This window comes from Botryllus schlosseri, chromosome 11 (assembly GCF_051294905.1).
Source record: "Botryllus schlosseri isolate E-star chromosome 11, Bs_hap1, whole genome shotgun sequence".
Lineage (NCBI taxonomy): Eukaryota > Metazoa > Chordata > Ascidiacea > Stolidobranchia > Styelidae > Botryllus > Botryllus schlosseri.
The window spans coordinates 1,300,131-1,319,620 of NC_137246.1; the positions used below are offsets into that span (position 1 = coordinate 1,300,131).

Below are 19,490 nucleotides of genomic sequence, written 5' to 3' on the forward strand. Positions count from 1 at the left end.
AATTCCTCCGGAAATCGTTGATGACCTTTTCATTGTTAACCAAGCATTGCGGGTTGGATAGCGACAATGATTTCATGACCGAGACCCATTTTGCATTTCCCGAGTTGGTATTGAAGAAATTCCCCAGCTGATTAGCTTGCTTGAGGCGACCTGCACTCCGCAACTTCTTCTGCATGGCATTGGCCAGGATTATATCTGTATCGCTGTCGCCCTCGCCGTGTCGTATTCGTCTCATCGTATTAGCCATCCACTTTAGAAGGGGCATATCCCCTGGATCCATCATTAGCTGTAGCATCTCCTTTTCCGACTGGAACCTTTCGGGCGTAGTTAACACCAGGTTCACGGCATCATTCTGTGGTTGATCTCGTGGAAGTCTCGACCTTCCTTCGCTTTCTCTTGGGGCAGATGCGTACCGAGGTAATCTGAGGTATTCAGAGATGTCTGACATATTCTCTTCGGGTTCGGTTGGGTTGGGCTGACCAGAGTCTCGCTGAAGCGTCCGTGTGGTCCCCCGAATGGCCTCCCATGCCGCCGCTATTTTCCTACCCAATCTGTCCAATTGGGCATCAGTATCTTCTCCCGAGTCCTCAGGGTCTTCGCCTCCGTCTTGTCGGTAGTTCGTTCTCCCTTCTTGAAAGGTAACGCGCTTCGTCGCACTGCCGGCCGCACCTTGTGTTCTGGCCCGGGTTCTCTCGGCGGTCCGTTGATCGTCGAGCCATGCCCCGAGCCGCTTTCGAGCGTGCGCATAGCCGTCGTCTGAATCGGTGTCGGTCCCGTTTTCACTTTGCCGGAATAGACTGGGTGTATCGACTAGGTTCCCCCTTCGTCGTTCGGGGCGTATCCCATTCCGAACCGGTAAACATGGAGTCGTTCCTGGACGAGAATCAGATAGTGAATTCGGCTTGGAACCTGGCAACGCAGGGTAGACTGCCGTCACGGTATGGCAATCCAGGCCCTTCTGAACTGTAAGTGTGGGCAGGGGCGCTGTTGCCCTGGACGATCGCCCAACGAGCGGATCATACGCCGGTGGAGGTACTGTAGACATTACGGACAGAGAGGAAGGTGGCGGTGGTTTATCCCCAACCACTTGTGCATGGGCTTTAACCAGCTCAAATTCCGATTTCAAGATCTCACCGAGGACGTCAGTGGAGACTTTCCCGCTGACCTTCGAAGTGGCACTGCATACTGCTTTGAGGTCGGCTTGAGCTCGCCTGACTTCTTTCTTGGCCTTTTCCAGCCCCTTTTTTGTCTCGGGCAGAGTTGATTTGACTTCTTTTAATACCTTTGTTTGATCAGCCACGTCTTTTGCCAGCTGTCTTTCTTGTTGTCTGACGTCTTCATGGCGTTTTTGCGTTGCTTTCAGCAGCTTGACACCCTGCTCGAGCTCGTCAGCCGCCTCTGACAGCTTCTTTTTCTTCTTCCTAAAAAATTTTAGCATTCTTCGCATAATTTATGTAAATTTTGATTGTCGGTATATTAGTTCCGTGCCTTTTACTGGCCAGGGTAAGTACCGTTCTGAGGTAAATTACTCACGGACGTGGTTGTGTTGTCCCCGATCACTTGTCCTTGCGTCGTGGGTACGGAATGTCTTATGAAGATAACCGGGTCAGTTCTGTTGGTGATTACCACAGCAAATCCGTTATGTGGGACATGTAGTAGTTCGGTCGTTGTAGTGACGTCGTCAGCTAGACCTTCAGGAGTCTTCGTAGGATAGAATACCGGCGCAAGGTGTGCGTAGATCGATGCCAATATTATAAGCAGAGATATACCAGAAGTGACTACCGTCACACGGAGCACAATTCTCACGAGGGTCGTCCTTGAGAACATCAAAAGGTCAATGTTTTTACACCGGAAGTATCCCAGTGGTGCCTCCATTTGTGTCTTTATAGTGCAGCTCCATAACGATTGTTATGCGAGTCGTCTACACTTGGTTCGGATTACTTCACGGCGAAGAATTGACCTTTTATTGCACTGTATTGTCCAGACGACGTCCGTGGACGTTGATTGAAGTAGCAGTAGTTGCAGTAGTGGTATCTTTCAGCATCAGACAATGACCCTTAGGTCCAGAGTTCTAAACTAGCCTTATATAACGTGTAATTATGTCTTAATACAACCAAATACTCCAATCATTATCATGCAGACAGAATGAGGTATCTAAGCAAAACTCGGTTAATATTGGCATATAGAATATCCATCAAATATAACACAAGATAAAGCTTAAACCTATTCATTTTCATGCACGATTAAATGTATTTTAAATACTCCAAGGTTTGTTTTCGCATATAAACTATGCGACGGCCTTTCCTGCCGAAGTGGTATCTTTCAGGGTTTGTTAACACATGATTAATGTGACGGCCTTTCCTGCCGAAAAATAGCTCATAGGTTTGTTTACACATATAATGCATGTGACGGCCTGTCCTGCCGTAAAGCAGCTCCAAGGTTAGTTTACACATATAATGCATGTGACGGCCTGTCCTGCCGTAAAGTTCATTTATGACATATCGCTACATTGTACACCATTCAATCACAATAGTCATGCACGAACTAATGTTTTCTGTTATATCTCTGGGTTCCTTTAGTATCGGTGTGTATAAGCTTTTTATTCATTCGTATGTACCGTGTCTCACAAACAATAGATTTGATTTACCACGAATCTTTAACTCTACACATGCTCCAATAAGGTAGAGGTTCCTAGCTTAGTCTAAGGGTGCGTAGCTAGTTATAACGCATAACCCCGGGAGGTTCTAACATTAAGGACGTCGCATCGTCGACCCAATTAAAATGATCATATGCCGATTAAAATGCACGTGCGATACTACCCTTAACAAGGTGCTGCTTACTTGAGCACTGTTAGACACCCATGGCCCCTTTCACGGGTTTCTGGAGAAATCCCTAACCATTTCTAATCCTAAACTTCTATCCCGCTAGGGTGAAGGGTCCCGACACTAATATAGGGCGTGGTCGGTGTATAACGCCTAATTAAAGCCTACAGGCATAGTACTCGCTATCATATTACTGTGGTAACAACCAATTATTCACATAATAAATGTTCACTGACCCATACACATATCTACGACATAAAATGTTAGCGCCATTTTAAAGCAACCTGGTGGTATTGATCAAAGATACAGTAAAGGCAGTGCTTGAACAAAATGGCGTCACTATGCAATATTACATCAAAGTAACCCTCACATGAAAATACCAATGTCCTGTTATGACTCGTGCGTCTCGTCATCATGCCGCAGATTGATTCATGTCGTTGTTCGTCAAACGCATCTTCTCCGATCTCCATCATGGTATGTCCAGGACATATTTGGCAACCGTACATTTGGGTACTTTCGTCTCGTGCATCTATTTCGAACCCGATTTCTTCAACTCCCTTGATAATGAAACGATTCTTCTGCGTATCTTTCCTTGATTTTGCAGTCGTCTTCGTCGTCTCCTTTCTTCGTTATCTTTAACGTGAGCTTTGGCGGGCATTGTTCGGCACATTCCAACCTTTGGTTCACTGGTCCTTGCTGAGCAGTGATTTTTAGCGCCGGATTTCTTCTTATCTCTTCTATTTCACTTCATTAAGCCCTAGATTCAATCGAGGGGAGCGGTCATTCGGGACTGTCGAATAGAAATTTTAGAGTTGGTACCACCAAGTCGTTTTTTTAATGCCAATAGAATGTCCAGTCCATCTCGATATTCTCATGCCATTTCATCACTCCACCCAGTCTTATTATGGTCTTATTGAGAGCAAGTCATTAAGTTCTCGGCATGTTTTCCAGACGCTCTTCTTGTCATACAAGTTTTAGATACACTCGATGCGCACAGAGAGGACATTAAAACACACACATATCAGAATTTCGCGTCATTTGCTATCGTAACGTTGTCACAATACAATAATTCGCATGCACGTACTGATCATGGTGCCATAAGTGCACTCGTAAGACACATCCATTTCGTGAAACGAATGTGCAAACAAGGCGGGTCTTATTCTAATGTCATACTCAATCATCGACACATCAGTTTCGAAAAACGAATGTGTGGACAAGTTCAACCATGGGTTACTTTTCTAAGGTCTTTATTTTAGCAGTACTGGCTTGAGGTATTCCTAATGTTATAGGCCTATTATTTCCGGTTATAATGTTCATTTTTATTCAACTTATGTAGTTCCATAGCCATTCACGACGTAGCTACGTTGTAAATCGCTATGGTAGTGCCCTAAACGTTTTGTAAAATCTGTCCGTCTTACCCAGGATCTAAAATCAAGGTACGGAGCTGTATCCATTGTGGATATCGTCCTTAACATTTTGAAAAATCTGTCCGTCTTATCCAGGATCTAACATCAAGGTACGGATCTATATCCATTGTGGATATGGTCCTTAACATTTTGGAAAATCTGTCCGTCTTATCCAAGATCTAGAATCAAGGTACGGATGTATCAATTTTAGTAAGCCTTAACGTTTTGGAATATTTGTCGGTCTTCTCCAGGGTCTAGCACCGAGGTACCGATGACTATTGATTACAATAGTAGCCTTAAACTTTTGGAATATATTTCGGTCTTCTCCAGGGTCTACCACCGAGGTACCGATGACTATTGATTACAATAGTAGCCTTAAACTTTTGGAATATATTTCGGTCTTCTCCAGGGTCTACCACCGAGGTACCGATGACTATTGATTACAATAGTAGCCTTAAACTTTTGGAATATATTTCGGTCTTCTCCAGGGTCTACCACCGAGGTACCGATGACTATTGATTACAATAGTAGCCTTAAACTTTTGGAATATATTTCGGTCTTCTCCAGGGTCTACCACCGAGGTACCGATCTAGCAATTGTTTCATAAGCCACTTTTGGTTGCCCACTTGTTCGGCGTAACGCTTCTAATATCTTTTCCATGAATTCTTCAAGAGTAACGTTTCACACCACAACAGATCTGGCGTAACCTTGCACGCACCATATTGTTCTGTACATACATCAATACTATTATATATTTGTACAAGTTGTTCTTCAATTGTGGCCACTCTCGTCCATTACGATTACTATCGTATAACGATAACTTTCCTGTAGTCGGCCGTCCTTTTAACTTCACGGCGATCACTTTCTCCAGCAGCATTCTTTTTTCTTTTACAAGGCCTTGCATGGCCATGTCGTCTATCCGGGATGATGTCATCTTCCAGTGTCGTAGAAACTTGGGACGTAGCCACTCCTGTCATCCTTTGGAGTTGCGCCTTCTGTTCTTCCGTAGAATTTTTAAATCTTGCTGTCCCGTAAAGTTTGTTATTGCGTCCTGCCGACCAACTAGCAAATATCAAATCATCCCCATCTGCTCGTTGGCATGATGTTAACGATAGGTACGTCTCTTTACTGGCTGTATCGTTCAGTTGTCGCATCATGTGTCCTCTTATGAGTTCGTACATCATTATACGAGCATTCACTTTTTGTCGAGAGTCGATTTCATACAATATGACTTTTAACGCTTGTGATAAGTTTTCGTCTCGTATGTCAGCGATGGTCTTCTCTATATTCCAAAGACTCGTGGTGCAGAAAGTGACCCCATTTCGTCCAGAATAAGTCATCATATGCCATGACATGCGACTGATCTCGTACCACATATTGTCTAGCATTTTCACGGCGTATTGTCCGAGTCTTTGCAGATTCCATTCAGGATTCACTTCTCCATTATGCTCAAACCATACATCCAGTTTTGTGTATAGTATGACCATTGCATTCTCATTGTAACTTAAGTTCTCATTCATAATACTTTCCTAATTCTTAATGCAATATCATTAGATGTGTCATCATCCCACCATGAATCATGCTAAAGTAATCACTTCATCAATGAACTAACAGAGGCTATACGTCGACGAAACTATGCATATTCTAAATGAGATTTTTTTTCAATTGTCAATGGTAACAGTAATTCTCTCCCCCGCCCACAAAGAACTTTACTCTGTATCAAATTCGCATAGCCGGGAAGTTTGACACCTTTCGGTTTGTCAAGCATTCTCATTAGGGTCCGAGCCCAAGTCCAATCCAACTACTTCCTCATGGTACACACGACACATGACGCGTGTCCATTTAAACTACTTCCTCGTGTTACATACAACATGAGTTGAGTTTTTGCAGTAGCACTCTGGCTGTCAACCGGCTGCATGTATTATGTGCGGTGAGTTTCCGGCAGCTTACCGTTGAGCGCAACACTCACTGAACAAATTAACAGCCACTGATAGCGTTCAAAATGAAACAACCGAGTGAAAACACCGGAAATCTATTGCCCATTAATATAAACCGTCAGAAACTCAAAAAGAAAACACCTCTTACCATTTGGTAAGTGCCAAGCGGTGCCATTGGTATCCATCGAGTGAGAGGGGTGCCGAGAGGTAGGGATGGGAGAATGTCTTCTACATAGATTTACATTTGCGATTTAGATATAGTTAATAATAGTAAATTTCATATCCTTATGAAATTCTTGATGTATTGTGCGTCCGTCACGATCGCGATTTCAAAATATTTATAATATATATACACATAATATATAAGCAGCAATTTAAAACACTTTAATGTCTCATAGTTATGTCACTAATATCTCGCGGAGCCGACTGTAGCGAGGATTAAAAAAAGAGAAAAAAATACATAAGTAAATTGGAAACTCAAATACTATTAATAGATTAACAAAACTTTTCATAATGAAAATAGGGTGATTTTTCACGGGGCAGGGGTTCTGGGAATGTCATCCGCTTTTTGCCACTACCTTCTCCTTCTTATGACGATTTTTCGGGTTGACGAGCGATCGCAATTGGACCACACTAGTCTCGTAAATGATTTTGGCGTTAAAACAAATCATTCACTACAATGTGCGTACCCAATTGCATTTGTACCCTACGAGTTAATATAAACACTCGGTGCAACAGACAATAAATGCAGAGCAGACTTTCACTGAAAACAAAACATGTTCTACACTTATTCGAATTTGGTATATTCGTAGTTTTACAGAAGGTGTGAACTTTATGCTATGATCTGCTACGCCAAGTCTGCCCCCATTGAATGCATTTTAGCTCGTGCCAGATGTATTACTAACAAACAAGCAACCACATATCGAAACACTGGTGCTGGCGTAACCATATTCTCTGGCCATTGCAAGTTGGCGACGAGCGTTCCACGTAATTTAACCTTCCCTCGCGACAGGCCCTATCAAGTGTTTGATCATCAATTCTCAGGCCGATTCCATACTTCACAATTTGCTCAATATCTCCTAATGAGATATACAGAGCTCCGAAAAGTGAGATACACTAATCAGCCGTCCGGCAGGCCGTGATCAGCTCCTGGCACCTGTCATTCTTTATTTACCAGTTCCATCATGCCTCCTGAACGCAAGTATTCATTTCAGAAGGCCTACGTTGAGTGATTCGGCACAGGCGTTGCAAGCCAAATGTTACCCCGCGATCACAGAATGTTATACCTCCACAAACGTGAATGACCTTAGAGTCGTCGACAAAGAGGAGGATCTCAAGTTAGTCACAGAAGATGACCCCGCCTCCGTATTAAATCGGATATCCGCTAGATATTTTTGGAAGTTCGGCGTAAACAACTATTCAGGTATTTACAGACGATTTCGTGAGATATCCTATCCATCCCTTGAAAGAACATGTCAAGAACTCTTAGTTGCATTATGTCACATTCAGAGTTAGGAAACCAGAAAATTCTCGATTTTCCAAACTAAATTAGAATTACAGCCACAATCATTATTATCGCTAAAGAACATGCTCCAAATTAGATTCAAATTGTAGTTACTTAACAGTTTCATGGGTAGGTCAGAATTAGGTTTCCTTAATTTGCGAAATGTTGGGAATTGAATCATGTTCAGTTCTTATGATTTAAAAATTCATGAGAAATAGTATGGCAAATGTCTCCGCGGCAGGCTTTGCTCAATTTGCACTGTACAGCCAACCTGTAGATTTTTCTGTAAGACCATGGGTAAATTCAACAAAAATTAGAGCATGGAAACATTTCGCAAACTGGACCAGAACCAGACCACCAGCACCCCGTTCCAATCTGTCCAATCAAACAACCAGAATTATCCAGATGCCACAGTCCGTTACAGAAACAAGAAATTGCTTAATAATGGAGATTCCTGTACCGGTCCAGTGGCCTAATATGGCTGATCAATTGATCATATATATGTGGCATTCTCACTAGTTCTAGTATCTATCAACTACGTAATTAGGAGATTATACTGAAGTTCCAGCTGTCGTTAGTTATTGAACAGATTTATTGTACTGCGGCAGGCCGTATTATTGTAAGCTAACTAGCCATAAAAGCAAATCATTAGTAACTTCTGACGCAAGATTCATCGGAGCACATTTATCTTTGAACTCTGTTTAGAAATGTCCGGTCAGGAAATCATTATTACATAATGGATAGAGTCACAGGAATTGATTGTACCATTAGATTGAATATTCTGACATTGCAACTTCAGTTGTTCGATACCGGGCATACAAAGTACATCCTGCATATCTGCAGTACCCCATTTACCAAGGAATTGTTCAGTGGTGTAATACTCTAGTGCGGCCTCGTCAATTCCAATTGGGCGCGAGCCACCTCACCAAATACCAAGGCCTATACCTTAGGCAGTATGACATCAACAACGAGATTAAAGAAGACAACGCAGTTTAACAGCCACGTCCGACAAATCTACACGTTATTACAATGTTATGGTCTCTAACATGGGCGACGGGCACAATCACCACATTATAAACAATAATTTACTGAAAAACCACAAATACCACAAAACTGTCAAGATCATTAATTTCCCCCATATTTTGAACTGTGGGCCGTGCACGATACATGATAACACTCTCTAGAAGTTAAAACAGGAATGGCAGTCGAGCTGATATTCACGGGCGCATGTAAACTATTTAGGACGTTACTAGTAACGTCACATATCACCCAAGGGTCGATTAAATAAGTGCCAATGTTGATCGCCACGATATATGGCTCGCTAAATGCGAGGCCACCTGCATACGGATACCCGGTTGTCGTTAATAAAGGTTCAAGATATCATACATTCACTGAAAAAACTGCTTCGATAACATTTCCTTTGCCAATCGCGTCCATTGCTATGAATCAAGCCTAGGCTGGTTCCGACAATAAATCACAACGTTGAAACCGCTGATACCGGTCACGTCGCTGAAATGCATAAGCAACACACGGTAAGTAAGTTTCTGCAGTGATGTGATTACTGCTGGATGAGATTAGGACGAAGGCAGGTTCCAGCAAGCGAGCTACAGAAGGGTCTGTTTCCGAATTCAGTTGTTCATCAGATATTGGTTTTTATCCTTACTGTTCATCAACCATTAGGGTAGTTGATATCAGTTGTCAAGTTGACAGAAAGGCGAGGTGTTGTTGTAGAGGTAACTAGTGGTTCTGATTTCTGATGTTATTTGAAATGATTGTGTGGTGTGGTAATGTATGAATATATGTCGGCATGGTCAATTGATCATGTTTATTATTTCGGAAACACTCTAGAACTGAATCACCACTCTCTGATTAGTTATGCACATCACCATGCTGACAATATTTCCTATTCATTTCTGCTCTATCTAGTGTCCCAGTGATCATTCTGATTGATTCATCAATTTTGTACGTTATGTGACTATGCCACTCCTTGCGAAAATTTACTTCCATTCTTCAGTAGTACTAGTGGTCCTGGCCAACTCACAATGCCCAATATCTGATTTTGTTGTTGGCATCATAGTATGCCTGGGTTACTATGTTTACCCTCTCCGCAAAGCAATTTCTGTTCTCACAAGTCTTTCTAGCTCATATTCCCGACCTAGTTCCTACCACTTGCACTTATATTCAAGATATATACCGTACCTAAGATTATTGATTTGAAATGTAATGAAATTATACCCTTGTAAGGCATTACTTGATATTGATACTAATTTGTTAATTATAATGTTCATATCTGTTTTGCAGGCTATATTTAATGTGAAATAGCACTAGATCAATAGCAGGATTCTTTCGGATCGGAACAGTTAAGGATTCCCAAAATCTGGAACCCGCCCATGTCTTTTTCACTATTCGTTGCTCCCTTTACGCTTGACTTGATGCTAGACTGTATGACGTATTTGAATTTGAAACAACGCGCGGCGCAACATTATCAGTATAAAATCTGCAGCCATACCATTGTTCCAGCGAACAGCGAAGTCTCAATGAATTGGACTGGGGGACAGAGCATTCATTTAATAAAAGGTAATTAGTTTATTGGTAAAATATTATGCAGATTTCTGCATTATCTTATGTTAATGTTGTCAAGACAACACGAAACTGTTTTAGTAATGGGATTCACCGACCCTTGATATGGGTGCTGTAAACAGACCGAACAGAACGTCAGACACCCCCTCCCAGACCGGCAACGTCATACGAAGGCGTGATCTATTCAGACCAGCGACAATAATACAATTCTTGCACCAAGCCCTGACTCAAGTCCAGGGCTACCTCATGTATATCACACATAAGTGATGCTGTAGTATAGACTTCAACCCTCCTCAATTCAAATACACAGCGATGATCAGCAGCGCTGATGCTGCATAGTTGCGTTACCCATTAGTACTAACCGGCCGTCGTTTCAATGACTTCAAGCCAATGATTCACAAGCTTAGCTGTGGTGGTGTGGACCACATCCTAATGCCCATGTTATTTTAGCTTGTTGAAAATCATCCTGTGACAGTAACTGCAATAAATTTCGGGTTACCTCTATTAATTACTAATGCCGGAAAATACTGCATGTGATGGATACGGTTTTCTGATTCACTGTGATACACTTTCAGTTGTCATGATGTGAATAGTGGTACTGTCTCCTGAGCATAATCACTTACTTATACAAATGAGAAATTTCTACAATTCGAATTTCAAGAATGGACAAAAAACAAGATGAGAATATGTGCATGTCTGGAGACAAAGCTTACTAGGAGGTTTGTATGACATTAAATCATTACCTACACTAGAATCAGTAGATACCTTGTTGACTAGCGTTACATTTTTTTGTAATGCCTAGTCATTATTGCTGTTGAACCCTCATTTGTAAGTCATGTGAATCGAGATGTGATTGTTAGAGTTGGATGCCTTGAACTGCTGCAACCTCCTTCATTTTGAATCTTCATTCTAGCTATCATGATTTTGATTTTTTTGCAGGAAAATGCAGCCACTTAGATTGATACATGACTGCCGGAACTGCAGAAGGTTTCACCGAAGGAATATCAAGTCAAGTCAAAGCACGATCTGTCACGTGAGTTGTAAGACTTGCTGCTTGTTTATTCTGGAACAGTTCAAGCATACATAGAATATACCGGCTGTTATTTTACCTCTGACCCACAAGTTACTTATGGCTTTGAACCCACCATGACCGCAGACCTGCGCAAACTACTGGATTTTCAAAATGAGAAACTAGAAGTAGAACTACTCACTCTTCAAAAATCCATAACCAGAACTAGGATATGGTAGTCAAAGTAGTTGTCGTTGCCACTGCAGTAGAAATAACACAATGAATTTTCAGTTGATTACAAGTAGTACTAGCGACTTCCCAGTCATGTCAAAATCCAGAAGTGGACTTGGACAATGAACGGCCAAGTCGCAAGAGATTAGACTTCACATAAAAACGTAGTCAGAGCATACAGTTACTGATAGTCCGAAGTTTACTGTTGGCCCTAGCATCAGTTGTGGTTACATGCGGGAAATCACAGTCCTCAATTGTTTCGTACTAACTCAGGGCATGTACAAGCATACTCCCTTATCCATAACTACAATAACATGTCTAACCATCCCCAATCAGTCTTCACCAGCTAGTCATCTATGTCTGACTTACCAACTGTGACTTTTAGATCTCAGGAATGATAAGGATATGACCAGGAGAGCCGCCGACCACCCGAGGAGAAAGAGGCGGACCAGCGAGCCCGGAAGTCCCGCTCAGCAGTCTCACAGAAGACATCACATCGCATCTATATCCGATCGCCACCCCAATATAAGATCAACAGTGGACATCCCGGCACCATCCGCATAGGCACCGGTGAAACTGCCTGCACCGAAACCAGAGGGACATCACCGCCACCCGTGATAATTTATATTTGTACTTGGGAAACCTGCAAATAAGTGAATCTGCCCGGAAGACGACCCCTTGTCTCGGTCATCGAACTGAACATTTAGGGAAAGTGTGCTGCAATTTGGAACTCTAGTCGGAAATATCACCCGTACGGTCAACAATAACTACAAACTCTCGCAATAAGTTTTCCAATTCCACTTGTGACGATGCTAACACAGGCTTCGCAGTTTTCTCATTTCCTGTGCGCCACCGGCCCACTGCAAAGTGTCCCCCAAGCATCCCAAACCAACCTGAAGGTACTAAAAGTACTCGAGCAGGTTGCTTTGAAACCTGACCAGGTGTCGTATTCTTTTAGCAATTGTAAAACGGTAGCCACTCTCGAAATTGCTGGTTTTTGTGCTTATAACTGATATTAAGCCTCGCTTACTTTTCGAGAATATATAAATTCAATGGCTGACATTATCGTTACACTGATTCTGTTTTGACCGGTCAGCGTGAGATTGATAACCATGTCTCAAAACTCATCCAAACATTACAAAATCCGAAATGCAAAAGGAGGTCGTTTTCTCAATACCTCATGAAGTAGAAAGTGGCATAACATCAGAGCGAGCCAGAGTGAGTTGTGCAAGTAGGCAAACCTGAGTACTCAAAAAAAAAAAAAATCCACGGTACTTAATTAAACACCCCTGGTCAATATAAAAGTGTGCCTTATATTGGAATTATAGCGGCCATAGTATTTTGCTAGTGGCTACACCAGAGGTCTCAAACTCAAATGTGCTCGCGGGCCAATTTCCTACTTTTTCATGGCGCTGCGGGCCGCAGCAACAATAATGGGGTAATTCAATGTATTTCCAAGTATAGGCCTTATTTGACGGAACCTTGCAGACTCGTATTCCACACGCATCGTGAAAATGTGATTTAGTATTGTTAATTCACGCTGGCACGACAAACATCTCATTTTTAAATATTTGAATAAAATTGTTGCTGTACTTGGCATATAAAATTTTTGCTGTACTTGGCATAGTTTGTCAAAATAATTAGTTGTAGACCCCATGCGACAGTACAAATGCATCAGGACATCGTAAAAGCTGGCGCGTCATAATTTTGCAGCTAGAGGACATTTGACGGACCATAATTAAAGGTAAAATTTAATAATTTTACAAAGATTGTTTTGATATCAGAGCATTGGAGCAGTATAGCCTAATCCGGGTTTCGGGCATGGACCTACACCTGATAACTAGGCTACATTGATCAGATCATGTCATCACGAAAGTCAAATATAATCAGCGTTAGATTTACCTTCGAAATGAAACAGATAGATAACAACTTGACCATACCGATACGGTGGAAATGTTCAATCGCCGAAGATTCCATTGGTGTTACAGGCAAAGCATAGGCTACGACTACTTGATACTCGCCACATTAAATTGGCGATAATAACATATAAAAAGATACCCAAGATAACACAGAATGTAACCAACTATTCATCCAAGGGGCAACATAATGCCAATGGCGGTGGCCACACCGACCTGCTTAGATATCTAAATAAGCTACGCAACGCAAGATACGAACTTTTGATATTTAATTGTTTCTCATACCAGTTTGATAGTTTGTTGCGTTTGTGATTGTACCAAGTCACGGCATTCCGAGTCACAAAAGTTCTCTGATTGTAACGTTTGACGCGACGAGTATGAGTATGAGTAATTCATCATGAACAAGCAATGCCACTCAACAGATCATCTCCCACAGCGTGGCAACTTTTGAAAGCTATGTAATAGTGAAGTCCGATGAGCTGTTTCAAGCTTCTGGAGTAGCCTCAGAGCGAATTTTAAGTCCTCAAATTAAAAAAGAAATTGGTAGTCAAATATTGTCGAATACTCCGAAACACAAAATGCCGTCGCGGGCAGCACAAAATGGTCTTGCGGGCCGCATGAGGCCCGCGGGCCGCGTGTTTGAGACCTCTGGGCTACACCTTGGTATGGTAGTTCTGTCACTTTTTACCCCATTGTATGAGCAGGTGTATCCAGTAGTATTTCACGAGCTAAGTAGTCAATTATACAAAATATCAATAATTGTGTTGGAATATTAGCACAATGCTTGACCCTTACTTTCTTTGCACCATCATGAGTGCGCGTAGAACTAGGTCTCATAACTCGATCCTTTATTGGCGACAAACTCATTGTCCCTGAATTATTGTGACTCAGTATTTCTGCATAAAGAACTGCAGTTTGAAAGGCCGCGTTGAGCAAGCATAGCGTCTTTATTACGTCATCACAAACGCTAGCTGCTCGCTATATACTGTCCACAGAATGATGCAATGGTAACGTGAGTGCCGAACGTTCATCGTGTGAGAGTCAACGTAATGGATGCACAACATCGACGCGTTATTTTGTCTACAGGGACATCTATGTCCGACAGTGGCTGGTGTGAGTAAAGGGAGCGACGCTACCGTGCGTTGTAATCTATACCCAAATAATTTCGTGAAAAGATACTTGTCACTCCAGGTTCACCCTGTGCGACGCGCGATAAAAATTCTAGACTCTACCCAACTTTTATAAGCGCGAAAAACAAGTAAGTAGAGCGCAAAATCTAGCGAAGCAGGAGCAGATACAGCGAAAATGAGACCCACTTGAATAGGTATCTCAAGTAGTGAAAACCACCTGAGCACCTTGAAAGGACAGAAGACTTTGGCGAATACGTGGAATATTCTACCTTATGGTCATATCCGAATGCACGAAAATGTGGCTGGCCTCGGGATACGGCAATACCTTGGAACTGATATTTAAACCACCAAGTTCCCAAATTAGCGGTCAAGCTAATCCAAGTTTTTATTAGCTTTGCAAGTTAACTGCAAATTGCCTGGGTAATCTACTTGATATCATAACCAGTGTCGGGAACTATATGCCGCCATTAGTTGCATTCATCAACGTGATTGCATTCTACTCGCCCCCCGCAATGTAAAAGGCGTAGTATACCATTCTGGACCAAGAAGTGAACACCGAGCAAATAAATACATCCTCCGCAGGGTGTCGATCGCGCACCGCCACGTTGATCACGGCTGGCTCATGCCGACCGACTGCGCAACTCCAGTCTATAAGCAACACATCTGCTGTTATCCCCATTAATGCAGACGTATATCGACCACCCAACGCGTACGGCTCTAACGCAAACGCACCCTGTCGTTTCTGGAGCCTAAAGCGTAGATTCAAGAGTAGCTTGCAAGTTCAGTCGATAATTTCACAACCATGCCGACCCCCTATACTTTAATACAGGATTCCTCGCTCGTGGTACGACATTTGTTTAGATATGGAAGTGAATCCGATCACTCTATGGTTCTTGATGTGGCAGACCCCATAACTGGTGCTTATATATTTGCGCAAAACAAAATAACATTCCAACAGGTAAGCAGTTTTCAACCCCGAGTTATCTCGGTCGTGTACCATATATGTAGGCTATGTAAGGGTTGCCATACGTCCGGAATTCTACTGTTTAAACTGCGTCCGGGAGGAATCTCCAAAATATGCCTTAATGTTCGAAATTTTGGAGTTCTGAAATAGGCTCAAAATGCTTTCGTAACTCAGCGGAGCCGATAATATTTTGGGGCAGATTTATGCCATTTGAGATTCCTCTTCGCGCTGCGCGCGATTCAGTGTCACATTCATTGATCCGCCACCCTCGCAAAGCATGCGAAAATGGATCAAAATTTTACAGTAACACATGGAAGAAGTAACATTATAGACCGTTTTCAGTCACAAAATTTACCGACCAGATGCGCATAGAAACCCGAGGTATTTCATATGGCCCCAGCAGCTACATCGACATTAATTAGTCCGATTTACTGCACGAAACCTGCGAACTGTATCAATTCTTTTTCGAGTAAAAGCCAGCACTGCGTTCAATGTTTTACACACCAACTATCCGTGAGGTGACTCTCGTGGAGCGAATCATTACTTAACATTTCATATTTCGATCGAAATATGCTGGGCAGAACAGGTACTGCCTCAATTAGGCACACTATAGTTCCATTTTGATGTTGAGAACTGATTAACCATTCCGTTACAAGTTGCAAGTATACTTAGATACATAGATATATACTCGCGTCACGACGATCAATCCAAGTTAAGAGCTTTACTCCTAATTGAAAACGAGCAATCGGATATGCGGAAGTTACAACCGATTTTAAAGTAATTACAGTCCTTACACATAGAGGCAATTTTCTGGCTGAATACCCAGTACATGTTTGCGGACCAATAATTTGTACTTTAATGTTCAATAATGCCGCACGAATACATACACCCACAGCGCCATCGCAAACAATCATTGAGTCAGTCGTGATGTCCGTATCAGGTCGTAGGCACCGCAGGTCTCGAGCCATATTAATTTATACGACAAGAGTATTACAGAGGTAGTCAAAGTAGTCAAGAAAGCTACTCAAGTAGAAGTAGAAGTAGTGGTGAAAAAAATCTACTCAAGTACGAGTAGAAGTACTTCTTCCATAAGCCACCTAAAACTACTTGATGCAGAAGTAGAATTGACTGACCTCAAATCCACTCAAGTAAGTAAGTAGTTTTGAAAACAGTCTTAATTCGTTCGCATGGACCTGTCAAAAGCTGCAAATTGAGCTATCTGGAAGATGCAGAGAGCTTGATTTGTATTGCTGCATCTCAGGAGGTATCAATTTTCGACAGAATAAGCATTCTTTCGCATCATGGGATGCAAATTATAGTATTTGATAATTGCTAGATATCGAAACAGTAGTTTCAAATGTTATGCTGGGCCATATTTACAGTGATGAAATATTTAATATGACCGATATTGCGGTGTGAGCAGAATCAAGCAATCCGGTATCTAAATAATATTCACGGATACTTTCGCGAAAACATATCTGTCAGTCCAAAACTACTGTGTGCGAGGCGCAACCAAATTTCTGGGCTTTTCTTGACTTTTATGAATATCAAATGTTGGTTCTACTACTGGTCACCCCGTATCCACCGCGCGCGAAGCGCGACGAAAATCATGGGTTTCACTCAAATTTTATGAAAATTAAATGTTGCTGCACCGTGAAAACAGGCCCAAAATTCCTCAGGCTATCTTCCCGTTTGGAGGATTAAACTACTTCTATTTGACAAACTGAAAATAGCGAGAAGTAAGTAAGTAGATCACAAAATATTTCGAAGTAGAAGCAGAATTAGCGAAAATCAGATCTACTTGAGTAAGAACCAGAAGTAAAGGAAAACCACTTGAGTACTTCGAAAAAGTAGAAGTACTTTGTCACTGACCACCTCTGAGTATGCGACGCATCAACCAAACTACTTCTTATCAGACTGCTGTACCTTTTATTCATATATATTTTTGTTTAACGGCTTCGACATGTATTTTACGTTTTGAATCCCAGACGGAACAGTAGCCATGCCTATCACAGAGAAAATGGATTCCTGTTAACAAATGTTTTCAAGATTCAAAACAGAACATCCCCGAACAGCAATATGTTTTTATCAGTAGTTCACTGACAATCTCGGTATTAGAATCAGTCTGTGCAGTAGGCCTATATCATCTCTCCCCAGGCGGCCATTTTGTTCAAGCGAGTTTATCAGTTTTTTGCAGTCGCGAAGCGAAACTATCACGCGATCAGTTGATTCGAACGCAACCTGAATATTACTGACTCCAACTTCAGCCACTTCGAATTATTCACACATTCCACGCCGCTGTTTTCACACTATAGAATCAATACCAACTTAATTTAACAAGAGTCAAGGATCACAAGTACGCCAATAAAATCATTGTATTTATTACTGAGAAATCAATCGCTTAACAAAAACAGGCAACTTATCATTTACCAACTCTAGCATATATTACCAAAAAAAATTCAGGTATTGTTGATTAAAAATCCTTGAGTCCTTATTATCAAAAATGTTATAGTGCGGTATCGGAATCCATTCGCGGGCTGTACTAAAGGCAAATCCATTGTGACCACCCAAAATAGAACATTTATACTTTGGCATAGTGTGAATTGAAATAGGGTAGACAAACAGGACTACCAACTTTCACCCAGTCAGATTTCGAGATGATACGCACATTGATTTGAAACAAGTATTGAAACCTCGCAACTCTATTCGCGAATTGGCTTTACGTTTGTCAAAGATACTTTCAGCAATAGCATCACTATTACATCTCAACATTTTAACACACAGGATTTAGCCCCGTAAATGTATAGTAAGATGACACTTCAACCCCCGTCGCGATGTGAACTGCTTATCGCAAATTTCACAGTTAAACTTTACGCTGTTGATGCCGTGGATCGTCATGTGGTTTTTTAACTGATATTTACGGGCAAACTCCTTCCCACATATTTCGCATTGTTCATTTCTGATTTCGAAATGCGTCGCGAGGTGTCGGTTCAGATCGCTACCTCTCGTAAAGGTCCGAGCGCAAATCAAACATCGATGTGTCTTCAAATTGTAGTGTGTCATTAAATGACCGGATAGAGTTGATTTGCAGTTGAACTGTTTAGCGCAAACCCAGCATTGATTTGCTTCGACCTTGTAGTGACTTGCCAGATGTCCGTCGAGTCGATATCTCCGCGAGAACTGTTCGTCGCATAACTGGCACCGATAACTGTCCATCTCTGCGCTTAATATTTTGAGGTAGAGACACTAGTAGATTTCTGATTTTCGACAGTTCCTCTGTTGCTACGGCACTCCGTGTGCCCCCAGTTCAGACTGGGCAGACTCATTTATTGGCCGTTCATCATCAGTTTATATCTTATTTTTTCCGGAAGAGAGTGACACTTGACGGCTAATTGTGTGTGACTCCTTTGCACAATGACACATGCTTGTATATTCATGATGTGGTTCTATCTCATTTCAAGTATCAATGGCATTCATCAGCAACCCCTAGAAGTTTTCAGAAAGCCACAATATTACCCTCGATACTTCCATTCACTATTCACCATTCTGCACCTCAATAGCCAGATATTTAATTGCAAACATTGTCTCCTTCTGACTATAGACTAATCCACAAATGGATTCCTATTCATCTTTTATTCAGGGCACTTGCATGAATGACACTTCGACTAGTTGCGCCCTTTGTGAGCTTTATCACCCCCCCTGTCAATCAACCAGCACTAAAGAATGCTTGATATAGGTGTCAGAGAAGCGTCGACAATAATAACCAGTTTGTATCAATATTCGAATGCCCCAGCCGAAAAGAAATCAACTTTGTCAATGCCTAACAACTGAGGCCTTGATTTCTATTTTTACATGGGGCGGTTGGAGGCGAACGGCCAGGAATTGTCAAAACCTCCTTCTTCTGAAACGCTAAAACCCGACCTTCCAAAATACACAAACTGGACACTAACGCTCAGCTACAAATCAACGAGCCCCAGTAACAATCTGTAGC

At 41.9% G+C, this 19,490-nt stretch overlaps 3 protein-coding genes across 10 annotated transcripts in view; 1 reads left to right on the forward strand and 2 right to left on the reverse strand.

Moving 5' to 3' along the window:
• Nucleotides 1-2,126, reverse strand: part of LOC145450242 (ras-like GTP-binding protein RHO) — a 93,464-nt gene extending 91,338 nt beyond the window's left edge. Inside the window, exon 1 of the mRNA XM_080328747.1 lies at nt 2,104-2,126. The gene's annotated coding sequence lies outside the window, so the exon portion shown is untranslated. The remainder of the gene's footprint in view (nt 1-2,103) is intronic.
• The window catches only part of LOC145450236 (inter-alpha-trypsin inhibitor heavy chain H3-like), a 116,229-nt gene that overhangs the window by 17,035 nt on the left and 79,704 nt on the right, over nt 1-19,490 (reverse strand). The gene's annotated exons all lie outside the window — the stretch shown is intronic.
• On the forward strand, nt 8,995-12,549 carry LOC145450243 (uncharacterized). Of its 8 annotated transcripts, none has more exons than XM_080328751.1 (4): nt 9,036-10,246; nt 10,911-10,968; nt 11,189-11,282; nt 11,875-12,549. In XM_080328751.1, the coding sequence occupies exons 1-4, from the start codon at nt 10,060-10,062 to the stop codon at nt 11,896-11,898; spliced, it is 363 nt and encodes a 120-aa protein (XP_080184877.1). In that variant the 5' UTR covers nt 9,036-10,059; the 3' UTR covers nt 11,899-12,549. The 8 variants fall into 8 exon arrangements, 5 of the variants coding, with proteins under 5 accessions (XP_080184877.1, XP_080184874.1, XP_080184876.1 ...); XM_080328748.1 differs by having other exon boundaries at nt 9,081-10,246; nt 11,189-11,289; XM_080328750.1 differs by having other exon boundaries at nt 9,081-10,246; nt 11,189-11,268.

What these genes read in the sequence shown, in the direction of transcription:
- LOC145450243 (XM_080328748.1), top strand. Translation starts at nt 10,060, where the DNA reads ATGTCTTTTTCACTATTCGTTGCTCCCTTTACGCTTGACTTGATGCTA. An exon ending in GAGCATTCATTTAATAAAAG is followed by an intron (nt 10,247 to 10,910) that starts GTAATTAGTTTA and finishes TCGAATTTCAAG; the next exon opens with AATGGACAAAAAACAAGATG. An exon ending in CACGATCTGTCACGTGAGTT is followed by an intron (nt 11,290 to 11,874) that starts GTAAGACTTGCT and finishes TGTGACTTTTAG; the next exon opens with ATCTCAGGAATGATAAGGAT.